We start from the raw sequence: 26,901 nt of genomic DNA on the forward strand, positions 1-26,901 counted from the left end.
CTAATTCTTGGATTGAAGGGTATGGGTGCCCTCTCCTCCCTAGGGGATAGTATGGGGGGGGGGGTTATTATCCACCTCCTCTTCTTCCCCTTCCTCATCTGACTGGCCATCACCATGTTCAGGTGGGTGGTCCTTAGCACACTCAGCCAAGAGCTCCTGGAGCCCTAGTTTGGTTGGATGCAGGCCCATTGGTACATTTTTAAGTTTGCATAGGGACCTCGATTCCTTGAAAGACAAGTGTAAGTACGGTGTGAGGTCGAGCTCCTCCACCAGGTCCTGCATGGTAATATTTTCACTAATAGCTGGGTATATTTGAGTCATTCTAACCTGACAGTTCTAATCCTCTACCCTGACTATAGTGACTTTTATTTTTCTAAAATTCTAATGGGACTTAAGCAAGGCCCTGACAAAACTTTTAGTATTTTGGAAAAGACCAATCAGAATTCTAAAGGCAATTTTAAGAGTTCTGTCGTGTGATCAGATGGTAACCAAGTAGTCCAACAAATGCAAGTTTGTATCCCACCGCTGATCCACCAATGTAGGAAAGTGGCTCTATATATACTGTTCTCAGATAGGTACAGGGTGTACAGAGTGCACAGTCCCCAGAGGTTTGGCAGCGGCTAAAGTTAGATATAACCTCACTCTCTAAAGTGGTAGCTTGGTTGAGCAGTAAGGCAGTATCAGAGGACAGTGGAAAGCATTTGTTGTACACACTCAGTCAGCAAATGGTCTCATACACTCAAGAACGGAACTCTAGGCCAACGGTTTGTATAAAAAAATATATGGTTGTTTTATTTTAGAACCAACAATAGGTATCGAAATATATTTTCTCAGAATAAGATGCTTTAGTTAAATACTTTGCAAGAAGCAATTGACTTGAAATGCAATAGTTACAGTTTGTTGCAGTAGGCAACACAATTTCAAACAAAATAATAAATTGAGTTCAATGGGAATTTTAAGTTATATGTAATTGATTACTTTCAGGATTACTTTTCTAACTCCAGGACTGGATCCTAGATTCATTCCTGGGACAGTTCATGGAAACAAGTGAGTAAATACGTTTTGGTCACTGTTGTGATTTTTAAGCAATATTTTGCTATTTTAAAAGTTGACAGAAACTTTTTCTGATCAAATTACTAATGTTATCCTATGGAAGGAAATTCACTTGGATGATAAGTGGGGTTATGAGTAACTTTTTCTAGGTCAGTGTTGGATCCTGGATCCAGCACTAGTGTACCACCTGTAAGCAGTTGAGAAACTGCGTTTAAGTTATACAGGCGATTTTTAAGGAATATTTATACGTTTGCAAAATCGAAACTTAGAAGAAATTTCACAGAAAAACAGTCAATGGTTTCCTATGAAAGAAAATTCAAGTTACGGGTAAAGTATGTTCTCGTTACTTTTGTAATCCGGTGCTGGGCTCCTAGGCTCAGTACTAGGACATCTATCTAGAACAGGTAAGTAATTACGTTTTCACAGTTGGTACGATTTTTAAAGAATATTTGTAGTTTGCAAAAATCGACACAAAATTTTTCAGAAAAACAGTCAATGGTTTCCTATGGAAGAAAATTGAGTTAGTGGTAAGTACGGTCGAAGTACTTTTCAGAGTCAGTGCTGGGCACCAAGATCCAGCACTAGGATCTCTCCTAATAGCAGGTGAGTATTTCCGTTTTCGTTACTCGGTTGATTTTAGGTGAATATTTTAAATTTTAGAAACTCCACACTTAGAAGAAATTTCAAGAGAAACTAGTCAATGTTACCCTATGAAAGAAAAGGGAGTTATCGGCTTTTGGTTAAGTACTCGACTGGCAGAGTTAAGGTTCTGGGCACAGACTCAGGGGTCTCCCAGGGTCAGGTAAGAACAGTTGTTACACCCTCAGCGGCACAGGGGCAGCCGGGTGCAGAGTGAGTTAGGCCCAATGTTATCCTACGGGAGGCAGGGGCCCCTGGTTGGTGGCTGCTGACTAGCAGGCCACGCGGCTGTGGGAGCTGGGCTCCTGGTCACTTGCTCAGGGCAAATGGGGAAGTAGGTAGGCGTAGAAGTTGCACTGCCAGGGCCACTCGGGCGGCTGGGTGCAGGGTGCTTTTGAGCCTTCGGGCGCTCAATGGATTGCAATGGAAAAGCTCAAGGACGAACAAAGGCTGCAAGCTCGGGGACGAAGATTCTTCAGGTGTGACCACCACTTCGAGAGGTAAGTTGGGTAGTTGGAGGATAGGTAGGCACCCAGGAGTCGGGCACAGGGGGCCGGGTGCAGGGACGCCTTTTGGTGTTGGGAAATCTTACCCTCTGTTAATCGCGGTTGTGGGGGGGTCCCTGGTTCTGAGGCTGCAGGCATCGTCAGGAGCATCGAGGCGGGTCCTTGGGTGCCGGATTCGGGGTCCTTGGGGTCTTTGTCCACTCCAGTACAGGCCAGGCTTGGCAGGTGCAGAGTGTGCAGGGTGCGCGGTTCCGGGCTGATGCCAGGGGTTAGATACTTGCTTTGAGCAGAGCCACTGCTTGTGGGAGTCCCAGGTGCTCAGTCACAAGGTAGCCAGGTCCTCCGGGGTTTGTGAGGTTGCTGGCCACAAGAAGTGCCGGGATTTAGCAGGAGTAGGTTGAGGGTCGACAGGCCGGTAGGGCTGGGGCCAAAGCAGTTAGTGTCTTCCTCTTCTTAGCAGCTGCACAGCAGGTCTTCTTTCTTATTGATATTCTTTGCTGTTTCGGAATCTGGAATGTGAGGAAGGAAGGTTCAGGGTGCCCCTAAATACTAAATTTAAGGGCGTTACAGGTAGGTAAAGGGCAGGAACCACTGGGTCCCTGTCCTGGGGTGGGTACACCCCCTATCCTGACACTCTCCTGTGGGAGGGGGGCAGTGGCCTAGTCCTGATTGGGTAGGGCTCCCCATCTTCAAGATGGCGAGGGCCCGGAGATGTGCTTCACCTCGCCTCCCCCACCTGAGGGGTGGGGTTGGCAGGGCTGGCACATCCCCTGTCCTTACTTGGAGTTTCTGGCCAGTCTTCCCGCCAGAATGGGGGTTTAGAACCGGTAGGGGCCAGTTGCTGGGTACAGCAAGTGGCCTGGAGAAGCTCACAAAGGCGGCATGCCTTTGAAGCTTCGCCCTTCCAAACATGGGGGAGGAAACCTAGCACCTCGCCCATGATGTGCATTGTTGCAGGCCCAGGAGAGCGGATGGCTCTCTACCCAGGGGTCCAGCAACATGTCTGCTGTGTGGCAGCCTAGGCAGCACCTCAGACAAGACGTGGATTGAAGGTTAGGTTCAGGGGGCATCTCTAATATGCCCTCTGTCATGCATTGTACATTAAATCCCACACTGGCATCAGTGCGGGTTTAATGTGCTAAGAAGTTTGATACCAAACTTCTCAGTCTTCAGTGTTGCCATCATGGTGCTGTGTAGTTCATGTTTGACGAGCTCCCAGCACCATATACTCTTACATGGCAGCACTGCACTTACAGTGCCCAGGAATGGACCTGGGTACTGTAGGGGCACAGGGCTCATGCTCCTGTGCCCACACCACTGGCATAGGGCACCCAGCTAGAGGGGTGGCTCATGTATGCCAGGGCAGTGTAGGTTGTGGGCATGGTACACAGGGATGGGTGCCATGTCGACTCTCTGTTTTGTCTTGTACCCAGACACTCAGCCTGCAAGGGCAGTGTGTTTGTGTTAGGGTACAGGGCCTCTAAGGGTGGCACAATAAGTGCTGCAGCCCTTAGAGGCCTTCCCTGGTCACAAGGCCCTGGGTACCAGGGTACCATTTACCAGGGGCTGACATGTGGCCAGGGTTTGCCAATTTGGGTTTTAGGATTTAGGGAAGGAACATAGGCCCTGGGCACCTGATTGGCAGGAGTCCAGGGCACACTCAGTCAAAGTACATTCAGCAATTCAGCAAAAAGTGGGGGCATACCATGCAAGAAAGGTGGCACTTTCTCACAGTACCCCCAATGCACCTGGGTACATGCCAGCCTTAGTGTGACCCCACCAATAAGGAAACTCTCAAGGAGTACCCCCAATGCACCTGGTACATGCCAGCCTTAGTGTGATCCCACCAATAAGGAAACTCTCAAGGAGTACCCCCAATGCACCTGGTACATGCCAGCCTTAGTGTGATCCCACCAATAAGGAAACTCTCAAGGAGTACCCCCAATGCACCTGGTACATGCCAGCCTTAGTGTGATCCCACCAATAAGGAAACTCTCAAGGAGTACCCCAAATGCACCTGGGTAAATGCCAACCGTAGCGTGATCCCACCAATAAGGAAACTCTCAAGGAGTACCCCCAATGCACCTGGTACATGCCAACCTTAGTGTGATCCCACCAATAAGGAAACTGTCAAGGAGTACCCCCAATGCACCTGGTACATGCCAACCTTAGTGTGATCCCACCAATAAGGAAACTGTCAAGGAGTACCCCCAATGCACCTGGTACATGCCAACCTTAGTGTGATCCCACCAATAAGGAAACTCTCAAGGAGTACCCCCAATGCACCTGGGTAAATGCCAACCGTAGCGTGATCCCACCAATAAGGAAACTCTCAAGGAGTACCCCAAATGCACCTGGGTAAATGCCAACCGTAGCGTGATCCCACCAATAAGGAAATTCTCAAGGAGTACCCCCAATGCACCTGGTACATGCCAACCTTAGTGTGATCCCACCAATAAGGAAACTGTCAAGGAGTACCCCCAATGCACCTGGATAAATGCCAACCGTAGCGTGATCCCAACAATAAGGAAACTCTCAAGGAGTACCCCCAATGCACCTGCTACATGCTATCCTGAGCATGATACCACTGCAGCCAATGAATCGAGGAACATGCCAGCCTGAGCATAATCGCACCATCAAAGGAGCTCTCAAGGAGTGCCTCCAGTGCACCTGGGTACATGCCAGCCTGAGCGTGATCCCACCATGGGAGCTATTCAGGAGAACGCACAATGCACCTGGTGCATGTTAACCTGAGTGCAAGACCACGGACTTAGGCGCTCTCAAGGAGTCTGCACAGTGCACCGTGGCAGAGAGCCTGATGGGCAGTGCTGCAGTCATTAATGCTGAGTTTGTGCACCGGCGTTCTCAGGCCAGGAACCTGTTGCACTGATTCCATGCATGTGCACGTGATTCATAATCAGGTGCTTGTTCAATATTCCTCCAGTGCCTGGAGCAGGATCTCAGGGCACCTACTTTTGGCCTCACATTTTCAATCCCTCACTTCAGTTATACTCAAACTATCTTTTTGGTTTTCTGTGCAATTCTGAGCTTCTCATAATCATTTGCTTTAAGACGATCTTGTATTCTTTATAACATCCAAGCCCACAAGTGTGCGGATGAAATGCACTTCTATCTAGAGGTGCGCGAGGCAATGAGTAGCATTGCTTCTGAAATTAGTCCAGGCGATAGTGCACTCCTTCTGGCTGCATCTCAGACCACCGCACAACCCACCAATGACTAACAAGCATTGGCGCAGCCAATAGGTCTCGCCTTTGGGACCTTATAAGTGTTTAGCCATGCAACAGTTGATGTTGTTGCACCAAGGATATTGTGCTGGATAACTAAACACTTATAAGGTCCCAAAAGCGAGACCTATTGGCTATGCCAATGCTTGTTTCATGTTTCACAGTCTTGTATTTGGCTATGTTCAGAAATCAAAATTGTATTTTATTAAATTAAAGCATTTTTTATAAACTATATTTTTTTTAAAGAAATTGGCACACAACGATTTTAGAATAATGCTTGAAGGGTAAGATTAATTTAAAAAAAATAGCTTTAATAGCAAGGCTGTGGCGCAGTCATGAGAGTTTTGCATTCTTAAAGTGCCTGTGAAAGCTTGTTTGGGGGTAATTTTTTTTTTTTACTCTGTTCCTTTAAAATGGAAATATGTATTTAATGAATGCGTTCTTTCAGTGTTTATTGATATATTTTAATGCCTATTTTGAAAGGGTTGTGTTCATAAAACTGTACATTGTGTCGACTTTGGAAGCATGACCTGCAGACTCAGCCATACTTCGATGTAAAGTTTACCTGCAGGTTAGAATTACATATCCGAATGAGGCGCGCAGCCCACTGAGCTATCTTGGCAGCAAGTTTAAGACGAGGCACTTTAAAAGTGGAGAGATGTGAGTGGATCAGCCGACTTACTGCCCCAGTAAGTATTGTCTGGACACCACCAACGACTCCGAGGCTGAGGGGGTGATGCGATGGAAAGCCTGGCAGGGAAGAGCCAGTTTTTCTCAGTCTGATGTGACATTGTTTATCAAGGCTCCATGAGAGCATTTTACTGAAATAAAACAAATTACGGTCATGGAAGCGGGAAGAAGACACGGAGATGAAGACGGAGGAGAGAGCTGGCGAAAGAGAAATAAATAAATAGTGATAGAGCGAAAGAACGCGAGAGAGAAAAGCAAATGAAGACGGAAGAGAGAGAGGGATGGAGAGAGAGAACAGTAGAGAGATGATGGCAGGAGAAGAAGGCGGGAGAGAGCGCAGTAGACAGAGTGAGGTGAATACGGAAAGAAGGAAGACAGAAGAGTCAGGGTGAGAAACAGAATGGCAAAAAGGCAGGAGCGAGAGGCGTGTGGGGAGAGACAGAGAGGAAGAGGGTGGACATAAAGAGTAAGAGCTTCGGAGGGCAGATTTAGAGAGAGGGCCCGAGAGGTGATGTGGTCAAAAATGGAGAGGGGAAGTGAAACTATGGGAAGAGAAAGAAAGTTTTGCTTGAGAGGAGAGAGAACGTGGAGACAGGGATTGGGGGATGGGACTGGCACGTTAATGGAGAGGCAGAAAGGAGACGGAGAGGGCAGAGCGAGTGAGTGGGCGAGGAGAGAGGCGCGCACATGTGTTTGCTTGAGAGGAGAGAGAACGTGGAGACAGGGATTGGGGGATGGGACTGCCACGTTAATGGAGAGGCAAAAAGGAGACGGAGAGGGCGGAGCGAGTGATTGGGTGAGGAGAGAGACGCGCGTATGTGTTTGCTGGCCCAGTAGTGGTGCGTGCGTGTGCGCGTGCGCGCGCAGTCTGCTCTTTTTCGAAGCACATACTCGTGCTTGTGGCGCGCTCCTGCTCGCTCCCGCAAGGTGTATGCCGCTACAAGCACGAGTATGTGCTTCGAAAAAGAGCTGAACGACGGCTAAAGGTCTCCTATGCAGCGTATGAGCTCTGCGTATGCGAGACCTAAAAAGGGGGCCTGAAGTGGGGGTGTAGGAGGTCTACAATATATATGAAAAAAATGAACTTCTCGAAAATATGTTTAGAGTCTATTTTGAAATGAGTGATTGTGAAAGCCAACTTAGTTACTGACACAGGAAGCAAGGAAATTCGAAGATGAACTAAAGATGATCCAATATGGTTACGTGTGGGAAGCTGGGAAAAGTACTCAGGTCTTCTGAATTTAGATGTAATAACTTAGCCCTTTGACTGCATTTTTATGAAGAAAGACTAGGCAAAACGTTGGCTGTAAGAAAACTTTTGATGGACGTCTAACTACATATGACTTGCAAGGCTAACAGCATTCACAAATTTCTACTACAGAATTAATCTAGCCATAAACTAATCTTCCCCAACACAATGATTTGTGAATCCCTAATGATTTCAGAAGAGGAAACTCTTCTCCTTTGGAATAACTGTTGCAAATGGTGGTGCTATGGTGTCAACATACAGCTGACAGAAACTCAAATAACGCTCGATTGCATAAGTTAAAGACTGAATAGAGTCTAATCCGGCAGTAAACTCTAATGTAATGATCCACTAACAAGAACCAGCTAGCTCTGCTCTCAAGTTGTCACCTTCTCCTTGATCCACAGTTATGATGCCTGAGGCATCGGTTGATCATTTAGCACCCTATGCACATACAACTTATCCCAGACTCGAACTCCGTGCCACAATACATTTACTACATTCAGGCAGAGTTTCTACAAACCTTTTTGAAATCTTGCCAAATTCGACCCATTGCAATTACATGGTTGTTGTTAAACTGCTCTTAAATGGATACATTTGCTTTTCTACCTTAACTTAATGCAATGCACTCCGAAAACAATGAAAGGGCGAGTTGCTGAAACACAGATCGTTTTGGGAAAGAATGTAATAAAATAAAAGAATAAAAAAACATTTAGCTAGAAAGTAACTCTACAGAATTTCAGTATGCCGCCATACCTTTTGCCCAGTTTGCAGACACTAGTCCTTGGGCCTCAAATATTAGAGGCGTCTGTGTACCCGTCATATAAGGACATCTGCAAGAGATACACCTACTCCTGTTGGCACGTCCGGGCCCATGATTTGCGCAAACACCTCAGGACATTGCAATAACATTTTTTGTTTGCTCTAAAAGGTGTGGGTATATTTAAGCCACATGATCTCACAGCAGGTAATAAGCAAGTGTAAATACAATAACTCATTAAAATAGAAATAAAGACTGCTACTAAAACTCGAGCTTTAAGTACAAAAGCTCTTCTCCATTACCTCCAGCTAAACAGTGAAAATACGATATTCTCAATTGAGGCTCCGAACCCTCCTATAATGGTGAAATGGGCCCTTTTCCTGCTGCGTGCAGGGGCCATTCAAGCATGTTCAACGTACGCATGGAGCCTATGGGATGTATTTAGCACACCGTTTGTGTTGCCTAAATGGACAAGTAAGCAGGGCCGAACTTCAACTGACCACTGTACCGCTGCAGCATTTTCAGGAGGGATGCCGGTCAGAGGGCTGCATTCCAGGAACTGGATCGCCATGACCAAACAATGCTCCCATGAACCCAATCTACTTGCAGCCTCCTGTAGCGTAGGGCTGAATTGAACATCTTTGCCAGGGCTTACTTTGTTTTCCAGCCAGGCCCTGCATTCGAGGAGCACCAAATTGATGTTTCCTATGTATCTGAATATAAATACCCAAAATACTTGTTGTGGAAAACTTCTTTGTTGGCTTGCAAGGCTGTGCACTGCATTACGAAAATGAAGTTTAAGGTTTTGCATGCAAAAAGAAGACGGAGAGGACGGAGCGAGTGAGTGGGCGAGGAGAGAGGCGCATGCATGTGTTTGCTGGCCCGGTAGTGGTGCGTGCGCAATCTGCTCTTTTTTGAAGCACATACTTGTGCTTGTGGCGCACTCCTGCTCACTCCCGCAAGGTGCATGACGCCACAAACACGAGTATGTGCTTCAAAAAAGAGCTAAACGACATCTAAAGGTGTCCTATGCGCTGCGTAGGCGAGACCTAAAAACAGCAATAGAATGTATCTCAGAGCACCATACCACTCACCAAAGTATAACAACAGCAACATGAATCATCTCAGAGCACCACACCACCCACCAATGTATAACACCACCAACAGAAGGCATCTCAGAGCACCACACCACCCACCAATGTATAACACCAGCAACAGAAGGTATCTCAGAGCACCACACAACCCACCAATGTATAACATCAGCAACAGGAGGCATCTCAGAGCACCACACCTCCCACCAATCTATAACACCAGCAACAGGAATCATCTCGGAGCACCACACCACTCACCAAAGTATAACACCAGCAACAGGAGACATCTCAGAGCACCAAACCACCCACCAATGTATACCACCAGCAACAGGAGGCATCTCAGAGCACCACAACACCCACCAATGTATACCACCAGCAAGAGGAGGCATCTCAGAGCACCACACCACCCACCAATGTATAACACCAGCAACAGGAGGCATCTCAGAGCACCACACCACCCACCAAAGTATAACACCAGCAACAGACAGTATCTCAGAGCACCACACAACCCACCAATGTATAACACCAGCAACAGGAGGCATCTCAGAGCGCCACATCTCCCACCAATCTATAACACCAGCAACAGGAATCATCTCAGAGCACCACACCACTCAACAAAGTATAACACCAGCAACAGGAGGCATCTAAGAGCACCACATAACCCACCAATGTATAACACCAGCAACAGGCGACAACTCAGAGCACCACACCACCCACCAATGTACAACACCAGCAACAGGAGGCATCTCAGAGCACCACACCACCCAACAATGTCTAAAACAAATACAACAGGAGGTATCTCAGAGCTCCACACCAGCCACCAATGTACAACACCAGCAACAGGAGGCATCTCAGAGCACCACAACACCCACCAATGTATAACAACAACAACAGGAGGCATCTCAGAGCACCACACCACCCACCAATATACACACCAGCAACAGGAGGCATCTCAGACCACCACACCACCCACCAATGTCTATAAACAGCAATAGAAGGTATCTCAGAGCACCACACCACCCATCAAAGTATACCACCAGCAACAGGAGGCATCTCAGAGCACCACACAACCCACCAATGTAGAACACCAGCAACAGAAGGCATCCCAGAGCACCACACCTCCCACCAATGTGTAACACCAGCAACAGGAGGCATCTCGGAGCACCAAACCATCACCAATGTGTAAAAACAACAACAGGAGGCATCTCAGAGCATCACACCACCCACCAATGTCTATGAACAGCAATAGAAGGTATCTTAAAGCACCATACCACTCACCAAAGTATAACATCATCAACAGGTGGCATCTCAGAGCACCACACCACCCACCAATGTACAACACCAGCAACAGGAGGCATCTCAGAGCACCACACCACCCACCAATGTCTAAAGACCGCAATAGAAGGCATCTCAGAGCATCACACCACCCACCAATGTCTATGAACAGCAACAGAAGGTATCTTAAAGCACCATACCACTCAACAAAGTATAACATCATCAACAGGAGGCATCTCAGAGCACCACACCACCCACCAATGTACAACACCAGCAACAGGAGGCATCTCAGAGCACCACACCACCCACCAATGTCTAAAGACCGCAATAGAAGGCATCTCAGAGCATCACACCATCCACCAATGTCTATAAACAGCAATAGAAGGTATCTTAAAGCACCATACCACTCAACAAAGTATAACATCATCAACAGGAGGCATCTCAGAGCACCACACCACCCACCAATGTACAACACCAGCAACAGGAGGCATCTCAGAGCATCACACCACCCACCAATGTCTATGAACAGCAATAGAAGGTATCTTAAAGCACCATACCACTCACCAAAGTATAACATCATCAACAGGAGGTATCTCAGAGCTCCACACCACCCACCAATGTACAACACCAGCAACAGGAGGCATCTCAGAGCACCACACCACCCACCAATGTACAACACCAGCAACAGGAGGCATCTCAGAGCATCACACCACCCACCAATGTCTATGAACAGCAATAGAAGGTATCTTAAAGCACCATACCACTCAACAAAGTATATCATCATCAACAGGAGGCATCTCAGAGCACCACACCACCCACCAATGTGCAACACCAGCAACAGGAGGCATCTCAGAGCACCACACCACCCACCAATGTACAACACCAGCAACAGGAGGCATCTCAGAGCACCACACCACCCACCAATGTACAACACCAGCAACAGGAGGCATCTCAGAGCACCACACCTCCCACCAAAGTATAACACCAGCAACAGGTCAAAGAGAGATACAGCTCCAGAGGAGCTCATGCCGATTAGACTCTTCCAGGTCTGCCCTCAGCCAAAACGAGGTTTAGGTTCATCGACTAACATATTAGCTCATATAACATCTCAATGCTACCAGTTTAATTCCTGAATGTAGCAGTCTACCGTGTGGCACCATGTATAGTGTTTTTTTTAATTTTTCAGCATTGGAGTTTTCAAAAACTCGCATTCTTAAATCATTCCCCATCATCAGACTGGGAATCTCGGTAATCCAGGTTAGCACAGCAGTGTGCCATTGCATTCAGTAACATTGAAATATTGAAGTTATATACAACCAATGTTACTTTTTATGTGACCCAAACTACAGCCAATCAGGCACCACACCTCACATCTTGCTGTGATCTATCCTATTTTCCTGACTGTTTTTTTTTTTTTTTGAGATGACATAGGCCTCAGAGAAGAAATCTTAGTTTAAGGCTTGCACATCCTGTCGCAAGAGAACATTTACATGGGCAAACCTCGCACCAATTGTTTTTACTTCTGGCATCCCAGTTACAAGCTGAAGAAATGCGTCATCTGCAAGAACGTCCCCTCTAGAATACTGAAGGAAAGAGAGTGGAGATTTACACTGGATATCTCTGAGGAAAAAGTAGAGGCACCCACCTCTCGTAAGCTGGTGATGATAGTAAAGCTTGTCTCAGAGAAGTCTTTGTCCAAGACTTTCAATCCGGCTCAAGGCCCCTCTGACCCTGCTGTCATGGGTCAGACCCGTGGTCAGCCATGTTGTCAGAAAGAAACTGAACCCCCAAGAAGCATACACCAAACACAAAAAGGCCAATGCCACCAAGCCCTGAATTGCTTCGAAAGCAGTAAAAAATGGCTTCATCAATGGATTTGTCTGAACCTAAATTGTTGACAACCGTATTGTCAATGAGGCTGCCTACATCAACCATGATGGCATTGTCCACCACTGGGGTGGTGATGCTTATAATCTTGGTAACACAGCCTTATAATAAGTTGATGACGGATTAGTTGAAGGCTCTACCGTTAACAAAGTAGCATCCGCCATCCACGCCGACAGCATCGTTAACAACGACAGCCAACCCCCAATCATCTGTCCCTCAACCATTGACGACCTTAACTCCATCATCGACATCATCCTCAATGATGAAGAAAACCCCATCAGTGTATTGTAGCTATCGTTGACGTTGTGCTGGATTTCTTGCAGCCCTCTTGAGCTTTCAACATGCCTCCTTCGTCAGTGGATGTGTCTGTAGTTTGACCAGCCTTGGCAATGTCACAGCTGTCTTCATTTATGTCTCTCCTTCACGTTCCCCAAAGATCTTACAATATGCGTCATTTGGTCAAGAGGGTGATGAGAGGGATGAGGAACCTGACCTTCAATGGTTCAGCCTCTCCAGTCTACTGCACCAGCACTTCCATAGTCAATCCTGCAGGCGCCTCACAGGGCTCAAGGAGGGTTTAATGATGATAACAGCAGTGGTGATGCTGGCCTCAGTGCAAACGTCCTGATAGACTGAGACCAGTCTCTAGCTCCTGACGACACACGCGGTCCCGGGGATTCTCCCTCTTGTGACATCGGCACATTCCCGGCTCTGAGTGAGAAAGATACCCTCCCGGGGGTGATTCAATGCGCTATATAAAATAATAAATCAAATCAAATCAAAGCATGGCAGTGTTCCAGTTTTCACTGGGAAGAAGTTGTATTTTCTTTTTGACTTCAAAGAGAATGCTCTTTAATTCCTGTCCTTGACCAATGTGGAGGAAAGGCCTGCTAATGATGAAGAGCCCAGTAGCGGTGTTGTTGAATTTATCACACATCAAAAAGAACAATAAGGCACCTGAAGCTCTTCGGCCTGTATTCCTGCTCAAGTTATGGCTGATTCGGTTTTATCAGTTTTTATGCAGTACAGCCCCCAGAATCCAGCAACACCATGTAATGCCCCACGGCAAAAAGGGTCGAGACACCATAGGGAAATGTGTCTAAGGTTTAGCAGAGGTCGCTTTTGAAGTTGCCAATGCCTCTGCAGTGGTGGGTAGGTATGGCCATCGGCTGTGGGGTGACTGGGCCCCCTTCTTTGAGAAGCTTCCAGAGGACACAAAACAAGCTTGAGCTCTTTTACGGGAAGGTGACCAGGCCTCAGCCACTGTAATCGGCGCGGCGATGAATTCTTTGATGTGTGGCTTTCACTGGATTGGTGACCTCATGGGTGACTGCAAAGTCCTGTTTGCAGACCTGGGGTGCAATAAATGGTTATGGACATGGCTTTTGATGGCTAGAATGTCTTTATCAAGAAGGTATATAAGTCAAATCCCATACAGACACCACAACGATATTAGGGTCACTTCAGGGCTGCCACACCTACAAATTCAACCGGTGCCAAAATGTAATATTTTTCCACAAAAGGATCACATTTTCATCAGAACAGGCAATATGGGCATCATGAATCCCTTCTTACATCACAGTTTTGGCAGCTCTGATGAGGCCGCCCTTTGAGCCACTTTATTAATCTACAACACTGCTTCTTTCTCAGAAAACACATTTGCTAGAAGATTTGGAGAATTACAGGCGATTTCTTATATGGGACTTTATTTACGATTCTCCGGGGACAATGTATCTTTGGCTACAAATCCTAGGTTCATTCCTACAGCATTTAATTTGAGAGATTGATTTGCCAAAATGTTTTCCAACCCTGTCCACGGCGTCAGAGAGAGCGGTGCATTCTCTAGAATTAAAAGATGTCTCAAATTGTACCTGCAAAAGACAAAGGACGTTCGTCAACTGGACCAACTTTATATATCTTATGGCCCTTTGAATAAGAGGTGAACAATAACAAAACAAACACTTGTGAGATGGATTATTTCATATACAACTCTTGCTCACATGTCTAGGAAAACACCACTCTCTGTAACTGCTAGAACCCACTCATCAAAGACTGAATATAGTTCACAATGTGGTGGCTAGAACGTGGCCAGTGCACTCTTTACCTATGTCTGCGTTTCCAACTGTTTCTATATTCCACAAAAAGGAGGAGCAGCCCCCCATATGCTCCCCAAATAGGAAGAAAGTCCCAATAGTTTCAACTATGGTTGGGAGCACTCCGACAAAATCACCAATGAGGTCATCAGTTGTGCCTCATACAAAGTCTTCTTTTATTCAGGTTCCTTACAGTATATTCTAGCCAGCCAACACGTGTTTCGTCATCTGAAAATTGCCATTGTCTTCCTCAGGACATATTGGATATACAAGCAAATAAATGCTCCAATTAGTTCCCATATATGCTGTGGTGTGAATAGTCGAGTGCTGAAATTTGCACGTTTAAGTGCACGGTGGTGCGACCGGTGGAGTCACTGGTTTCACGTATGAGAGTTTCTGAGTCCATGCATCTTGGCCTACACTATTCACACAACTATTCAGACCACAGGAAATATGAGAGTAAAAGAAGGTTTTGTATGGCCGACAGCTCATGATCTCATGGTGATTTTGTTTGAGTGCTCGCAACTTTCGTTGAAATTATCAAGGACTGTGGCAGCTATGGTGGCTCGCTTAGCAGCAGGCTTGCTCCAGAAAACCTGCAAAGCAGCAGCATGGAGAACAACACACTTTCTCAAAGAAGTACTGCCCCCGACATTCAATCCAGAACAGCAGCAGCAGTGGGACGAGTGGTGCTCCAGAACCTATTTTCATAAGGCGAGCTTCATTCCCGTCTTCTCCTTTCTTTGGTTCTGCTTTGCTAATGTTGAATCAAGCATGTGAATCTATGACAGATCCAACACAGTAGAAGAAATGAGTTCTATGTAATGTACGTTCTACAGCATTGGTATCTTTAATAGATTCACATGCAGCACCCCCTGGTCTCCTTTCATGGCATCTGGAAGCCTCTGTCAGGAAAGAGCTGTGGTTCCTGGTGCCTGATTGGTTGAAGTTCGGATCACACAAGGACGCGCACTGGCTGTATGTAGTCTATGGCTTTTACTATGTTATTGAGTGTAATGCTACACTGTTATGCCTCCGTTGCATGCAGAGGTTTCCCAGCCCACTGACAGGAAATTATTCAAACCTGTGAATCTATGAAAGGTACCAATGCTATGGAGCCCAAGTTGCAGGTACGTAACACATCTTCTTACTTTGATGTGTTTGAGCGAGAAGCAAGCTACTTCTTCTCAGAAATCTGCAAATGATGCCGCAGATGACGGAATCTGTGGCAAGAGCTGTAAATTCATAATTATTCAGAAAATACAACAGCCACTGAATAACATAGTTTCAGCCGACCTACCTATTGGGAGCATTCAAGTGCCGGCAGGAAATGTAGGCGCTTGTCACGTTTACTACACCATTTACTTAGGGTTCAGTCAATGGCCAGAAGTGTGATAAACGACCGTGCATCCGTCTTCAGTACAATGCATCGGCCCTGAGCATGGCTGGCGGAGCGATCAACGGTGCAAGGCCAGGCACCTCCGTGGGGTCGCGGCTCTGAGCGACATGTCTTCTTGCAGTCAATGGGCCAGAAGTGTGATAAGCGACAGTGCATCCATCTTCAGTACAATGCATCGGCCCTGAGCATGGCTGGCGGAGCGATCAACGGTGCAAGGCCAGGCACCTCCATGGGATCGCGGCTCTGAGGGACATGTCTTCTTGCAGTCAATGGCCAGAAGCGTGATAAACGACCGTGCATCCGTCTTCAGTACAATGCATCGGCCCTGAGCATGGCTGGCGGAGCGATCAACGGTGCAAGGCCAGGCACCTCCGTGGGGTCGCGGCTCTGAGGGACATGTTTTCTTGCAGTCAATGGCCAGAAGTGTGATAAGCGACCGTGCATCCGTCTTCAGTACAATGCATCAGCCCTGAGCATGGCTGGCGGAGCGATCAACGGTGCCAGGCACCTCCGTGGGGTCGCGGCTCTGAGGGACATGTCTTCTTGCAGTCAATGGGCCAGACTGTGATAAACGACCGTGCATCCGTGTTCAGTACAATGCATTGGCCCTGAGCATGGCTGGCGGAGCGATCAACGGTGCAAGGCCAGGCACCTCCATGGGATCGTGGCTCTGAGGGACATGTCTTCTTGCAGTCAATGGGCCAGACTGTGATAAACGACCGTGCATCCGTGTTCAGTACAATGCATTGGCCCTGAGCATGGCTGGCGGAGCGATCAACGGTGCAAGGCCAAGCACCCCCGTGTGATCGCGGCTCTGAGGGACATGTCTTCTTGCAGTCAATGGGCCAGACTGTGATAAACGACCGTGCAACCGTGTTCAGTACAATGCATTGGCCCTGAGCATGGCTGGCGGAGCGATCAACGGTGCAAGGCCAGGCACCTCCATGGGATCGTGGCTCTGAGGGACATGTCTTCTTGCAGTCAATGGGCCAGACTGTGATAAACGACCGTGCATCCGTGTTCAGTACAATGCATTGGCCCTGAGCATGGCTGGCGGAGCGATGAACTGTGCAAGGCCAGGCACCGCCGTGGGGTCGCGGCTCTGAGGGACATGTCTTCTTGCAGTCAATGGGCCAGACTATGATAAACGACCGTGCATCCGTGTTCAGTACAATGCATTGGCCCTGAGCATGGCTGGCGGAGCGATCAACGGTGCAAGGCCAGGCACCTCCATGGGATCGTGGCTCTGAGGGACATGTCTTCTTGCAGTCAATGGGCCAGACTGTGATAAACGACCGTGCATCCGTGTTCAGTACAATGCATTGGCCCTGAGCATGGCTGGCGGAGCGATCAACGGTGCAAGGCCAAGCACCCCCGTGTGATCGCGGCTCTGAGGGACATGTCTTCTTGCAGTCAATGGGCCAGACTGTGATAAACGACCGTGCATCCGTGTTCAGTACAATGCATCGGCCCTGAGTATGGCTGGCGGAGCGATCAACGGTGCAAGGCCAGGCACCTCCGTGGGATCGCGGCTCTGAAGGACATGTCTTCTTGCAGTCAATGGGCCAGACTGTGATAAACGACCGTGCAACCGTGTTCAGTACAATGCATCGGCCCTGAGCATGGCTGGCGGAAAAATCAACGGTGCAAGGCCAGGCACCTCCGTGGGATCGCGGCTCTGAGCGACATGTCTTCTTGCAGTCAATGGGCCAGACTGTGATAAACGACCGTGCATCCGTGTTCAGTACAATGCATCGGCCCTGAGCATGGCTGGCGGAAAAATCAACGGTGCAAGGCCAGGCACCGCCGTGGGGTCGCGGCTCTGAGGGACATGTCTTCTTGCAGTCAATGGGCCAGACTGTGATAAACGACCGTGCATCCGTGTTCAGTACAATGCATCGGCCCTGAGCATGTCTGGCGGAGCGATCAACGGTGCAAGGCCAGGCACCTCCATGGGATCGCGGCTCTGAGGGACATGTCTTCTTGCAGTCAATGGCCAGAAGCGTGATAAACGACCGTGCATCCGTCTTCAGTACAATGCATCGGCCCTGAGCATGGCTAGCGGAGCGATGAACTGTGCAAGGCCAGGCACCGCCGTGGGGTCGCGGCTCTGAGGGACATGTCTTCTTGCAGTCAATGGGCCAGACTATGATAAACGACCGTGCATCCGTGTTCAGTACAATGCATTGGCCCTGAGCATGTCTGGCGGAGCGATCAACGGTGCAAGGCCAGGCACCTCCATGGGATCGCGGCTCTGAGGGACATGTCTTCTTGCAGTCAATGGCCAGAAGCGTGATAAACGACCGTGCATCCGTCTTCAGTACAATGCATCGGCCCTGAGCATGGCTAGCGGAGCGATGAACTGTGCAAGGCCAGGCAGCGCCGTGGGGTCGCGGCTCTGAGGGACATGTCTTCTTGCAGTCAATGGGCCAGACTATGATAAACGACCGTGCATCCGTGTTCAGTACAATGCATTGGCCCTGAGCATGGCTGGTGGAGCGATCAACGGTGCAAGGTCAGGCACCTCCGTGGGGTCGCGGCTCTGAGGGACATGTCTTCTTGCAGTCAAGATTCTGAGCTTGACTGCTGTTACCCACTTTGTGCAAAGGTGTGACTGTGTCACATTAGAAACTATCATTCAGTGGGGTCTGCGGCCAACTGCGCCTTCGAATGCTGATATCTCCAGAGTAGTTGTGACCTCAGGCCGAGCGGCTGCAGTCCACTTGATAGAACCCCAAACCTAGGGTGAAGAAGATAATCATTGTTGTCCCCTGGAGCTGTAGAGCAGCGATGCCAGCGCTCCGTATGCTGGGGTGGTCACGGATGCTACAGGTTCACCACAGATATTGCTTGCTCAGCTAATTGATGGCCAAGGCCAGCCGTACCACGGGCGGTATAGCTCTGGGTTGACTCAATACATTCCGGTCATGTCCATGTAGATGTTCAGTCAGCTGGGCTGCACAGTTCATAGAGCTGGGAATGACTCAATGCATTGAGATTGCCATCACACATCTCGCGCCAGCTGAGCCAAATGCAGAGTTCTTATAACTTGGGAAAGGCTCTGTATGTTGAGAGCCACTCCATGCAGATCTTCAGGGGCGGAGCCTCGCGCAGGCCTTCTGCACCCATAGGGTGGGCTCCTGTCCATGCAGAGCAGCCCCCCCCAACTCTCTTCCGGTCACAAGAGCAGGATGCTGTAGAGTCAAAGGTTTGTTCCAAGCCCAGGAAAGACAGTCCCCTGCAGGGCTCTGTCTAAGGCTGCTGCTGTCTCCATGCTGGTGTGCAGAGCCTGCTTGAAGTCCTTGTCCGGGCAGCTAACAATGGTCCCACTCTGGAGGCGCTGCGCGAAGCCAGAGCCACCAAAGCGGGAACTCTCCGCAGATTTCCAATCCTCCTCAGATAAAGCCGCAGTCGCAGAAGAAAGGAGAAGTTTCAGATGAGAGGAAGGACCTTGTTCTACAGAGAAGGGATGGCAGTTGGGATAGAGCCCAAGAGCTGACTGCAATATCCGAAGGAGGGCCCTGAACAAATTCAAAGGGATGATCAGCTCCTCTGTCTGGCAAGGCAACCCTGGTGCAGCCCGCTTCCAGAACCCTGATCACATTCACATGTAGCATGACCCACGCCACAACCTACGGCAAGACTAAGACCCACGCTATGAGAGGCGGGATGAAGAAATGAACACGGCGGGCAGCACAGCTTCTCACAGCCATGCTGAGGATTCCATGCCAACAGTGCACATTGTCATGGAGGGCTCACGGTGGCTGTGAGAATGCCGGCATCGCAGTGCTTAATTTGAGCCGGTGGCTTCCGGTGCTGGGCACCAGCACTTATATGTCAGCAACTGGGTGTGTGACAATCTGCCACAATGTGGTTACGTCTGGCTAATTTAGAGATGACTACAACAACAGTTAATAATTAATTCAATATACATAAAAAATGACTATTGACTGCCGCCCAAGCCATTCTTATAGCTTTGGGTGCCTGGAATAGTTTGAATTGTCACTTTTATGAGTGTGATGGTTAGTAGTTATGTTGTTACTATCATTGGCAGCGCTGGCAGGGACAATGTGTGGTGCAAGCTGCAGTGGTCTCCTGACTAGAACGCTGGCACTCATTTGTTTTGTACAAATTAAGCACTGCGGCATCTCGACCACTGAGCTGTGGTGTGTGTTCCACTAGCATTTCTGGTCGCAGTGTAACGTGTGTCAGGACCCATCCTGTACAGAGGTGGACCCAAAACATGTAACCTTAAGGAGAGGCGTATTTTAGAGACCGCTTACTTGAATGATGCAAGGAGGGCTGGCTGCCCCATCTTTAGATGTCCATCAGGAAGAGAGTGAAGTGCACAGAGACTCCAAGCCACAGGGGCACAGAGACTCCAGCCTCGATAAGGGGGCACAGAGACTCCAGCCTCGTGAAGGGGGCACAGAAACTCCAAGCCACAGGGCCACCTCCAGCCTCGTGAAGGGGGCACAGAGACTCCAAGCCACAGGGCCACCTCCAGCCTCGATAAGGGGGCACAGAGACTCCAAGCCACAGGGCCACCTCCAGCCTCGTGAAGTGGGCACAGAGACTCCAAGCCACAGGGCCACCTCTGGCCTCGTGAAGGGGGCACAGAGACTCCTAGCCACAGGGCCACCTCCAGCCTCGTGAAGGGGGCACAGAGATTCCAAGCCACAGGCCACCTCCAGCCTGGATAAGGGGGCACAGAGACTCCAAGCCACAGGCCACCTCCAGCCTTGATAAGGGGGCACAGAGACTCCAAGCCACAGGGTCACCTCCAGCCTCGTGAAGGGGGCACAGAGACTCCAAGCCACAGGGCCACCTCCAGCCTCGTGAAGGGGGCACAGAGACTCCAAGCCACAGGGCCACCTCCAGCCTCGTGAAGGGGGCACAGAGACTCCAAGCCACAGGGCCACCTCCAGCCTCGTGAAGGGGGCACAGAAACTCCAAGCCACAGGGCCACCTCCAGCCTTGATAAGGGGGCACAGAGACTCCAAGCCACAGGGCCACCTCCAGCCTCGTGAAGTGGGCACAGAGACTCCAAGCCACAGGGCCACCTCCGGCCTCGTGAAGGGGGCACAGAGACTCCAAGCCACAGGGCCACCTCCAGCCTCGTGAAGGGGGCACAGAGATTCCAAGCCACAGGCCACCTCCAGCCTTGATAATGGGGCACAGAGACTCCAAGCCACAGGGCCACCTCCAGCCTCGTGATGGGGGCACAGAGACTCCAAGCCACAGGGCCACCTCCAGCCTCGTGAAGGGGGCACAGAGACTCCAAGCCACAGGGCCACCTCCAGCCTCGTGAAGGGGGCACAGAAAATCCAAGCCACAGGGCCACCTCCAGCCTTGATAAGGGGGCACAGAGACTCCAAGCCACAGGGCCACCTCCAGCCTCGTGAAGGGGGCACAGAGACTCCAAGCCACAGGGCCACCTCCAGCCTCGTAAAGGGGGCACAGAGATTCCAAGCCACAGGCCACCTCCAGCCTGGATAAGGGGGCACAGAGACTCCAAGCCACAGGCCACCTCCAGCCTTGATAAGGGGGCACAGAGACTCCAAGCCACAGGGCCACCTCCAGCCTCGTGAAGGGGGCACAGAGACTCCAAGCCACAGGGCCACCTCCAGCCTCGTGAAGGGGGCACAGAGACTCCAAGCCACAGGGCCACCTCCAGCCTTGTGAAGGGGGCACATAAACTCCAAGCAACAGGGCCACCTCCAGCCTTGATAAGGGGGCACAGACACTCCAAGCCACAGGGCCACCTCCAGCCTCGTGAAGTGGGCACAGAGACTCCAGGCCGCAGGGCCTCCTCCAGCCTCGATAAGGGGGCACAGAGACTCCAAGCCACAGGGCCACCTCCAGCCTCGTGAAGGGGGCACAGAGACTCCAAGCCACAGGGCCACCTCCAGCCTCGTGAAGTGGGCACAGAGACTCCAAGCCACAGGGCCACCTCTGGCCTCGTGAAGGGGGCACAGAGACTCCTAGCCACAGGGCCACCTCCAGCCTCGTGAAGGGGGCACAGAGATTCCAAGCCACAGGCCACCTCCAGCCTGGATAAGGGGGCACAGAGACTCCAAGCCACAGGCCACCTCCAGCCTTGATAAGGGGGCACAGAGACTCCAAGCCACAGGGCCACCTCCAGCCTCGTGAAGGGGGCACAGAGACTCCAAGCCACAGGGCCACCTCCAGCCTCGTGAAGGGGGCACAGAGACTCCAAGCCACAGGTCCACCTCCAGCCTCGTGAAGGGGGCACAGAAACTCCAAGCCACAGGGCCACCTCCAGCCTTGATAAGGGGGCACAGAGACTCCAAGCCACAGGGCCACCTCCAGCCTCGTGAAGTGGGCACAGAGACTCCAAGCCACAGGGCCACCTCCGGCCTCGTGAAGGGGGCACAGAGACTCCAAGCCACAGGGCCACCTCCAGCCTCGTGAAGGGGGCACAGAGATTCCAAGCCACAGGCCACCTCCAGCCTGGATAAGGGGGCACAGAGACTCCAAGCCACAGGCCACCTCCAGCCTTGATAATGGGGCACAGAGACTCCAAGCCACAGGGCCACCTCCAGCCTCGTGAAGGGGGCACAGAGACTCCAAGCCACAGGGCCACCTCCAGCCTCGTGAAGGGGGCACAGAGACTCCAAGCCACAGGGCCACCTCCAGCCTCGTGAAGGGGGCACAGAGACTCCAAGCCACAGGGCCACCTCCAGCCTCGTGAAGGGGGCACAGAGACTCCAAGCCACAGGTCCACCTCCAGCCTCGTGAAGGGGGCACAGAAACTCCAAGCCACAGGGCCACCTCCAGCCTTGATAAGGGGGCACAGAGACTCCAAGCCACAGGGCCACCTCCAGCCTCGTGAAGTGGGCACAGAGACTCCAAGCCACAGGGCCACCTCCGGCCTCGTGAAGGGGGCACAGAGACTCCAAGCCACAGGGCCACCTCCAGCCTCGTGAAGGGGGCACAGAGATTCCAAGCCACAGGCCACCTCCAGCCTGGATAAGGGGGCACAGAGACTCCAAGCCACAGGCCACCTCCAGCCTTGATAATGGGGCACAGAGACTCCAAGCCACAGGGCCACCTCCAGCCTCGTGAAGGGGGCACAGAGACTCCAAGCCACAGGGCCACCTCCAGCCTCGTGAAGGGGGCACAGAGACTCCAAGCCACAGGGCCACCTCCAGCCTCGTGAAGGGGGCACAGAAAATCCAAGCCACAGGGCCACCTCCAGCCTTGATAAGGGGGCACAGAGACTCCAAGTCACAGGGCCACCTCCAGCCTCGTGAAGGGGGCACAGAGACTCCAAGCCACAGGGCCACCTCCAGCCTCGTGAAGGGGGCACAGAGATTCCAAGCCACAGGCCACCTCCAGCCTGGATAAGGGGGCACAGAGACTCCAAGCCACAGGCCACCTCCAGCCTTGATAAGGGGGCACAGAGACTCCAAGCCACAGGGCCACCTCCAGCCTCGTGAAGGGGGCACAGAGACTCCAAGCCACAGGGCCACCTCCAGCCTCGTGAAGGGGGCACAGAGACTCCAAGCCACAGGGCCACCTCCAGCCTTGTGAAGGGGGCACATAAACTCCAAGCAACAGGGCCACCTCCAGCCTTGATAAGGGGGCACAGAGACTCCAAGCCACAGGGCCACCTCCAGACTCGTGAAGTGGGCACAGAGACTCCAGGCCGCAGGGCCTCCTCCAGCCTCGATAAGGGGGCACAGAGACTCCAAGCCACAGGGCCACCTCCAGCCTCGTGAAGGGGGCACAGAGACTCCAAGCCACAGGGCCACCTCCAGCCTCATTAAGGGGGCACAGAGACTCCAAGCCACAGGGCCACCTCCAGCCTTGATAAGGGGGCACAGAGACTCCAAGCCACAGGGCCACCTCCAGTCTTGTTAAGGGGGCACAGAGACTCCAAGCCACAGGGCCACCTCCAGCCTCGTGAAGGGGGCACAGAGACTCCAAGCCACAGGGCCACCTCCAGCCTCGTGAAGGGGGCACAGAGACTCCAAGCCACAGGGCCACCTCCAGCCTCGTTAAGGGGGCACAGAGACTCCAAGCCACAGGGCCACCTCCAGCCTTGATAAGGGGGCACAGAGATTCCAAGCCACAGGCCACCTCCAGCCTGGATAAGGGGGCACAGAGACTCCAAGCCACAGGGCCACCTCCAGCCTTGATAAGGGGGCACAGAGACTCCAAGCCACAGGGCCACCTCCAGCCTCGTGAAGGGGGCACAGAGACTCCAAGCCACAGGGCCACCTCCAGCCTCGTGAAGGGGGCACAGAAACTCCAAGCCACAGGGCCACCTCCAGCCTTGATAAGGGGGCACAGAGACTCCAAGCCACAGGGCCACCTCCAGCCTCGTGAAGGGGGCACAGAGACTCCAAGCCACAGGGCCACCTCCAGCCTCGTGAAGGGGGCACAGAGATTCCAAGCCACAGGCCACCTCCAGCCTGGATAAGGGGGCACAGAGACTCCAAACCACAGGCCACCTCCAGCCTTGATAAGGGGGCACAGAGACTCCAAGCCACAGGGCCACCTGCAGCCTCGTGAAGGGGGCACAGAGACTCCAAGCCACAGGGCCACCTCCAGCCTCGTGAAGGGGGCACAGAGACTGCAAGCCACAGGGCCACCTCCAGCCTTGTGAAGGGGGCACAGAAACTCCAAGCAACAGGGCCACCTCCAGCCTTGATAAGGGGGCACAGAGACTCCAAGCCACAGGGCCACCTCCAGCCTCGTGAAGTGGGCACAGAGACTCCAGGCCGCAGGGCCTCCTCCAGCCTCGATAAGGGGGCACAGAGACTCCAAGCCACAGGGCCACCTCCAGCCTCATGAAGGGGGCACAGAGACTCCAAGCCACAGGGCCACCTCCAGCCTGGTTAAGGGGGCACAGAGACTCCAAGCCACAGGGCCACCTCCAGCCTTGATAAGGGGGCACAGAGACTCCAAGCCACAGGGCCACCTCCAGTCTTGTTAAGGGGGCACAGAGACTCCAAGCCACAGGGCCACCTCCAGCCTCGTGAAGGGGGCACAGAGACTCCAAACCACAGGGCCACCTCCAGCCTCGTGAAGGGGGCACAGAGACTCCAAGCCACAGGGCCACCTCCAGCCTCGTGAAGGGGGCACAGAGACTCCAAGCCACAGGGCCACCTCCAGCCTCGTGAAGGGGGCACAGAGACTCCAAGCCACAGGCCACCTCCAGCCTTGATAAGGGGGCACAGAGACTCCAAGCCACAGGGTCACCTCCAGCCTCGTGAAGGGGGCACAGAGACTCCAAGCCACAGGGCCACCTCCAGCCTCGTGAAGGGGGCACAGAGACTCCAAGCCACAGGGCCACCTCCAGCCTCGTGAAGGGGGCACAGAGACTCCAAGCCACAGGGTCACCTCCAGCCTCGTGAAGGGGGCACAGAGACTCCAAGCCACAGGGCCACCTCCAGCCTCGTGAAGGGGGCACAGAGACTCCAAGCCACAGGGCCACCTCCAGCCTCGTGAAGGGGGCACAGAGACTCCAAGCCACAGTGCCACCTCCAGCCTTGATAAGGGGGCACAGAGACTCCAAGCCACAGGGCCACCTCCAGCCTTGATAAGGGGGCACAGAGACTCCAAGCCACAGGGCCACCTCCAGCCTCATGAAGGGGGCACAGAGACTCCAAACCACAGGGCCACCTCCAGCCTCGTGAAGGGGGCACAGAGACTCCAAGCCACAGTGCCACCTCCAGCCTTGATAAGGGGGCACAGAGACTCCAAACCACAGGGCCACCTCCAGCCTCGTGAAGGGGGCACAGAGACTCCAAACCACAGGGCCACCTCCAGCCTCGTGAAGGGGGCACATTGAGAAGCCTCAAACGTGTTCAGCAAGTGCTGTCCTGGGATCTCTTGAGCAGGAGACTTACCTTCCGGAATGATGTCCGATGTGGTTAAAATAGTATTTAAGCCTAACCCCATGTTTGGCTGTGTTTTAGGACCTGTTTAAATTCTGGCTGATGGGTTACTCCCTCACAACGGTTACAGATATCCCGTCCGCCGAAATATAAATCCCATAATATCCCATTGGGATTTACATTTCGGCGGACGGGATATCTGTCACCGTTGTGAGGAGTAACCCGTCTGCCGAGATCTAAATCATGCCCTTACTCTACAGAATAACTATTATTTCTGTCCTTTTCTTGCAACAGATACTTACTTTGCGGCCTTTGAAATAAGCCTACCATTGGTGCAGTTTTTGTTCATTACGAGTAATGTTTACTCAACTCTCCCTTCCAGCTCTTGATCAGTGAGGGCAGGGTGTGAGCTTGGAGATGTAACTCACCCCTCACCCTACTTCTGTGATCTAGGAAGCCCTCGTGGACAGGACAAAAGGACATCTATCTTGGGTTAAATGTTGTAAAATAGGACTCAATTGTCCCCACGAGGGCTTTGCAGCCATTGCTGTCACTGCGGATGTCTGAATAGCTCATGCCAGTGTTGCACCTTCTGCAGGAGTCTTTCCCCACAGGTAACAGCCTAACCTTCTCTCTTTCTTCACAGCTTGCAGTACCTGGAGAAGGAAGTGTACACAAACAAGCCCACGGCTCAGTACTTCTGCCAGTTCAACACCACCACCCGCTGAGGAGGACCTGTGTATCGACAGAAGCCCTTGCATCTCCCATCACAGGACACTCGCCTGCCTCTGTGGTGTCCCACTCATTACAGACAGTCCAGTACCCTTGCCAGCCTTCGGTGTGCTGCCTTATCACAGGCTGTAAAAGCAATAAAGTAGAAAGAGGTTTCTGTGCATCTGGACAATTCTACTGGATAACTGTGCTTGGGCTACTTCAGTCTGCCATGATATGTATGCGGGGCATACCTCACCCTGTGAGGGATAACCAACCTTGTCTGGATAACTTAGGTGATGCTTCAGTTAACTTGGCCTTGTCTGGAGCTTGTGGGAGTTAACTTAGAATGTTTGATGCCTGTGGGAGTTAACTTAGCCTGTTTGATGCCTGTGGGAGTTAACTTGGCCTGTCTGCAGCCTGTGGGAGTTTGCCTG

General features: G+C 51.5%; 1 protein-coding gene across 2 annotated transcripts in view; it reads left to right on the top strand.

Annotated features, from left to right (window-relative positions):
• The window catches only part of LOC146797200 (RIB43A-like with coiled-coils protein 2), a 122,374-nt gene extending 95,716 nt beyond the window's left edge, over nt 1-26,658 (top strand). For both annotated transcript variants that reach the window (XM_085629915.1, XM_085629914.1), the window contains exon 9: nt 26,400-26,658. In XM_085629915.1, coding sequence (XP_085486041.1) covers nt 26,400-26,481 — 82 coding nt within the window. In that variant the 3' untranslated portion in view covers nt 26,482-26,658. The remainder of the gene's footprint in view (nt 1-26,399) is intronic.
• The last annotated feature ends 243 nt before the right edge of the window (nt 26,659-26,901 follow it).

This window comes from Triturus cristatus, chromosome 10 (assembly GCF_964204655.1).
Source record: "Triturus cristatus chromosome 10, aTriCri1.1, whole genome shotgun sequence".
Lineage (NCBI taxonomy): Eukaryota > Metazoa > Chordata > Amphibia > Caudata > Salamandridae > Triturus > Triturus cristatus.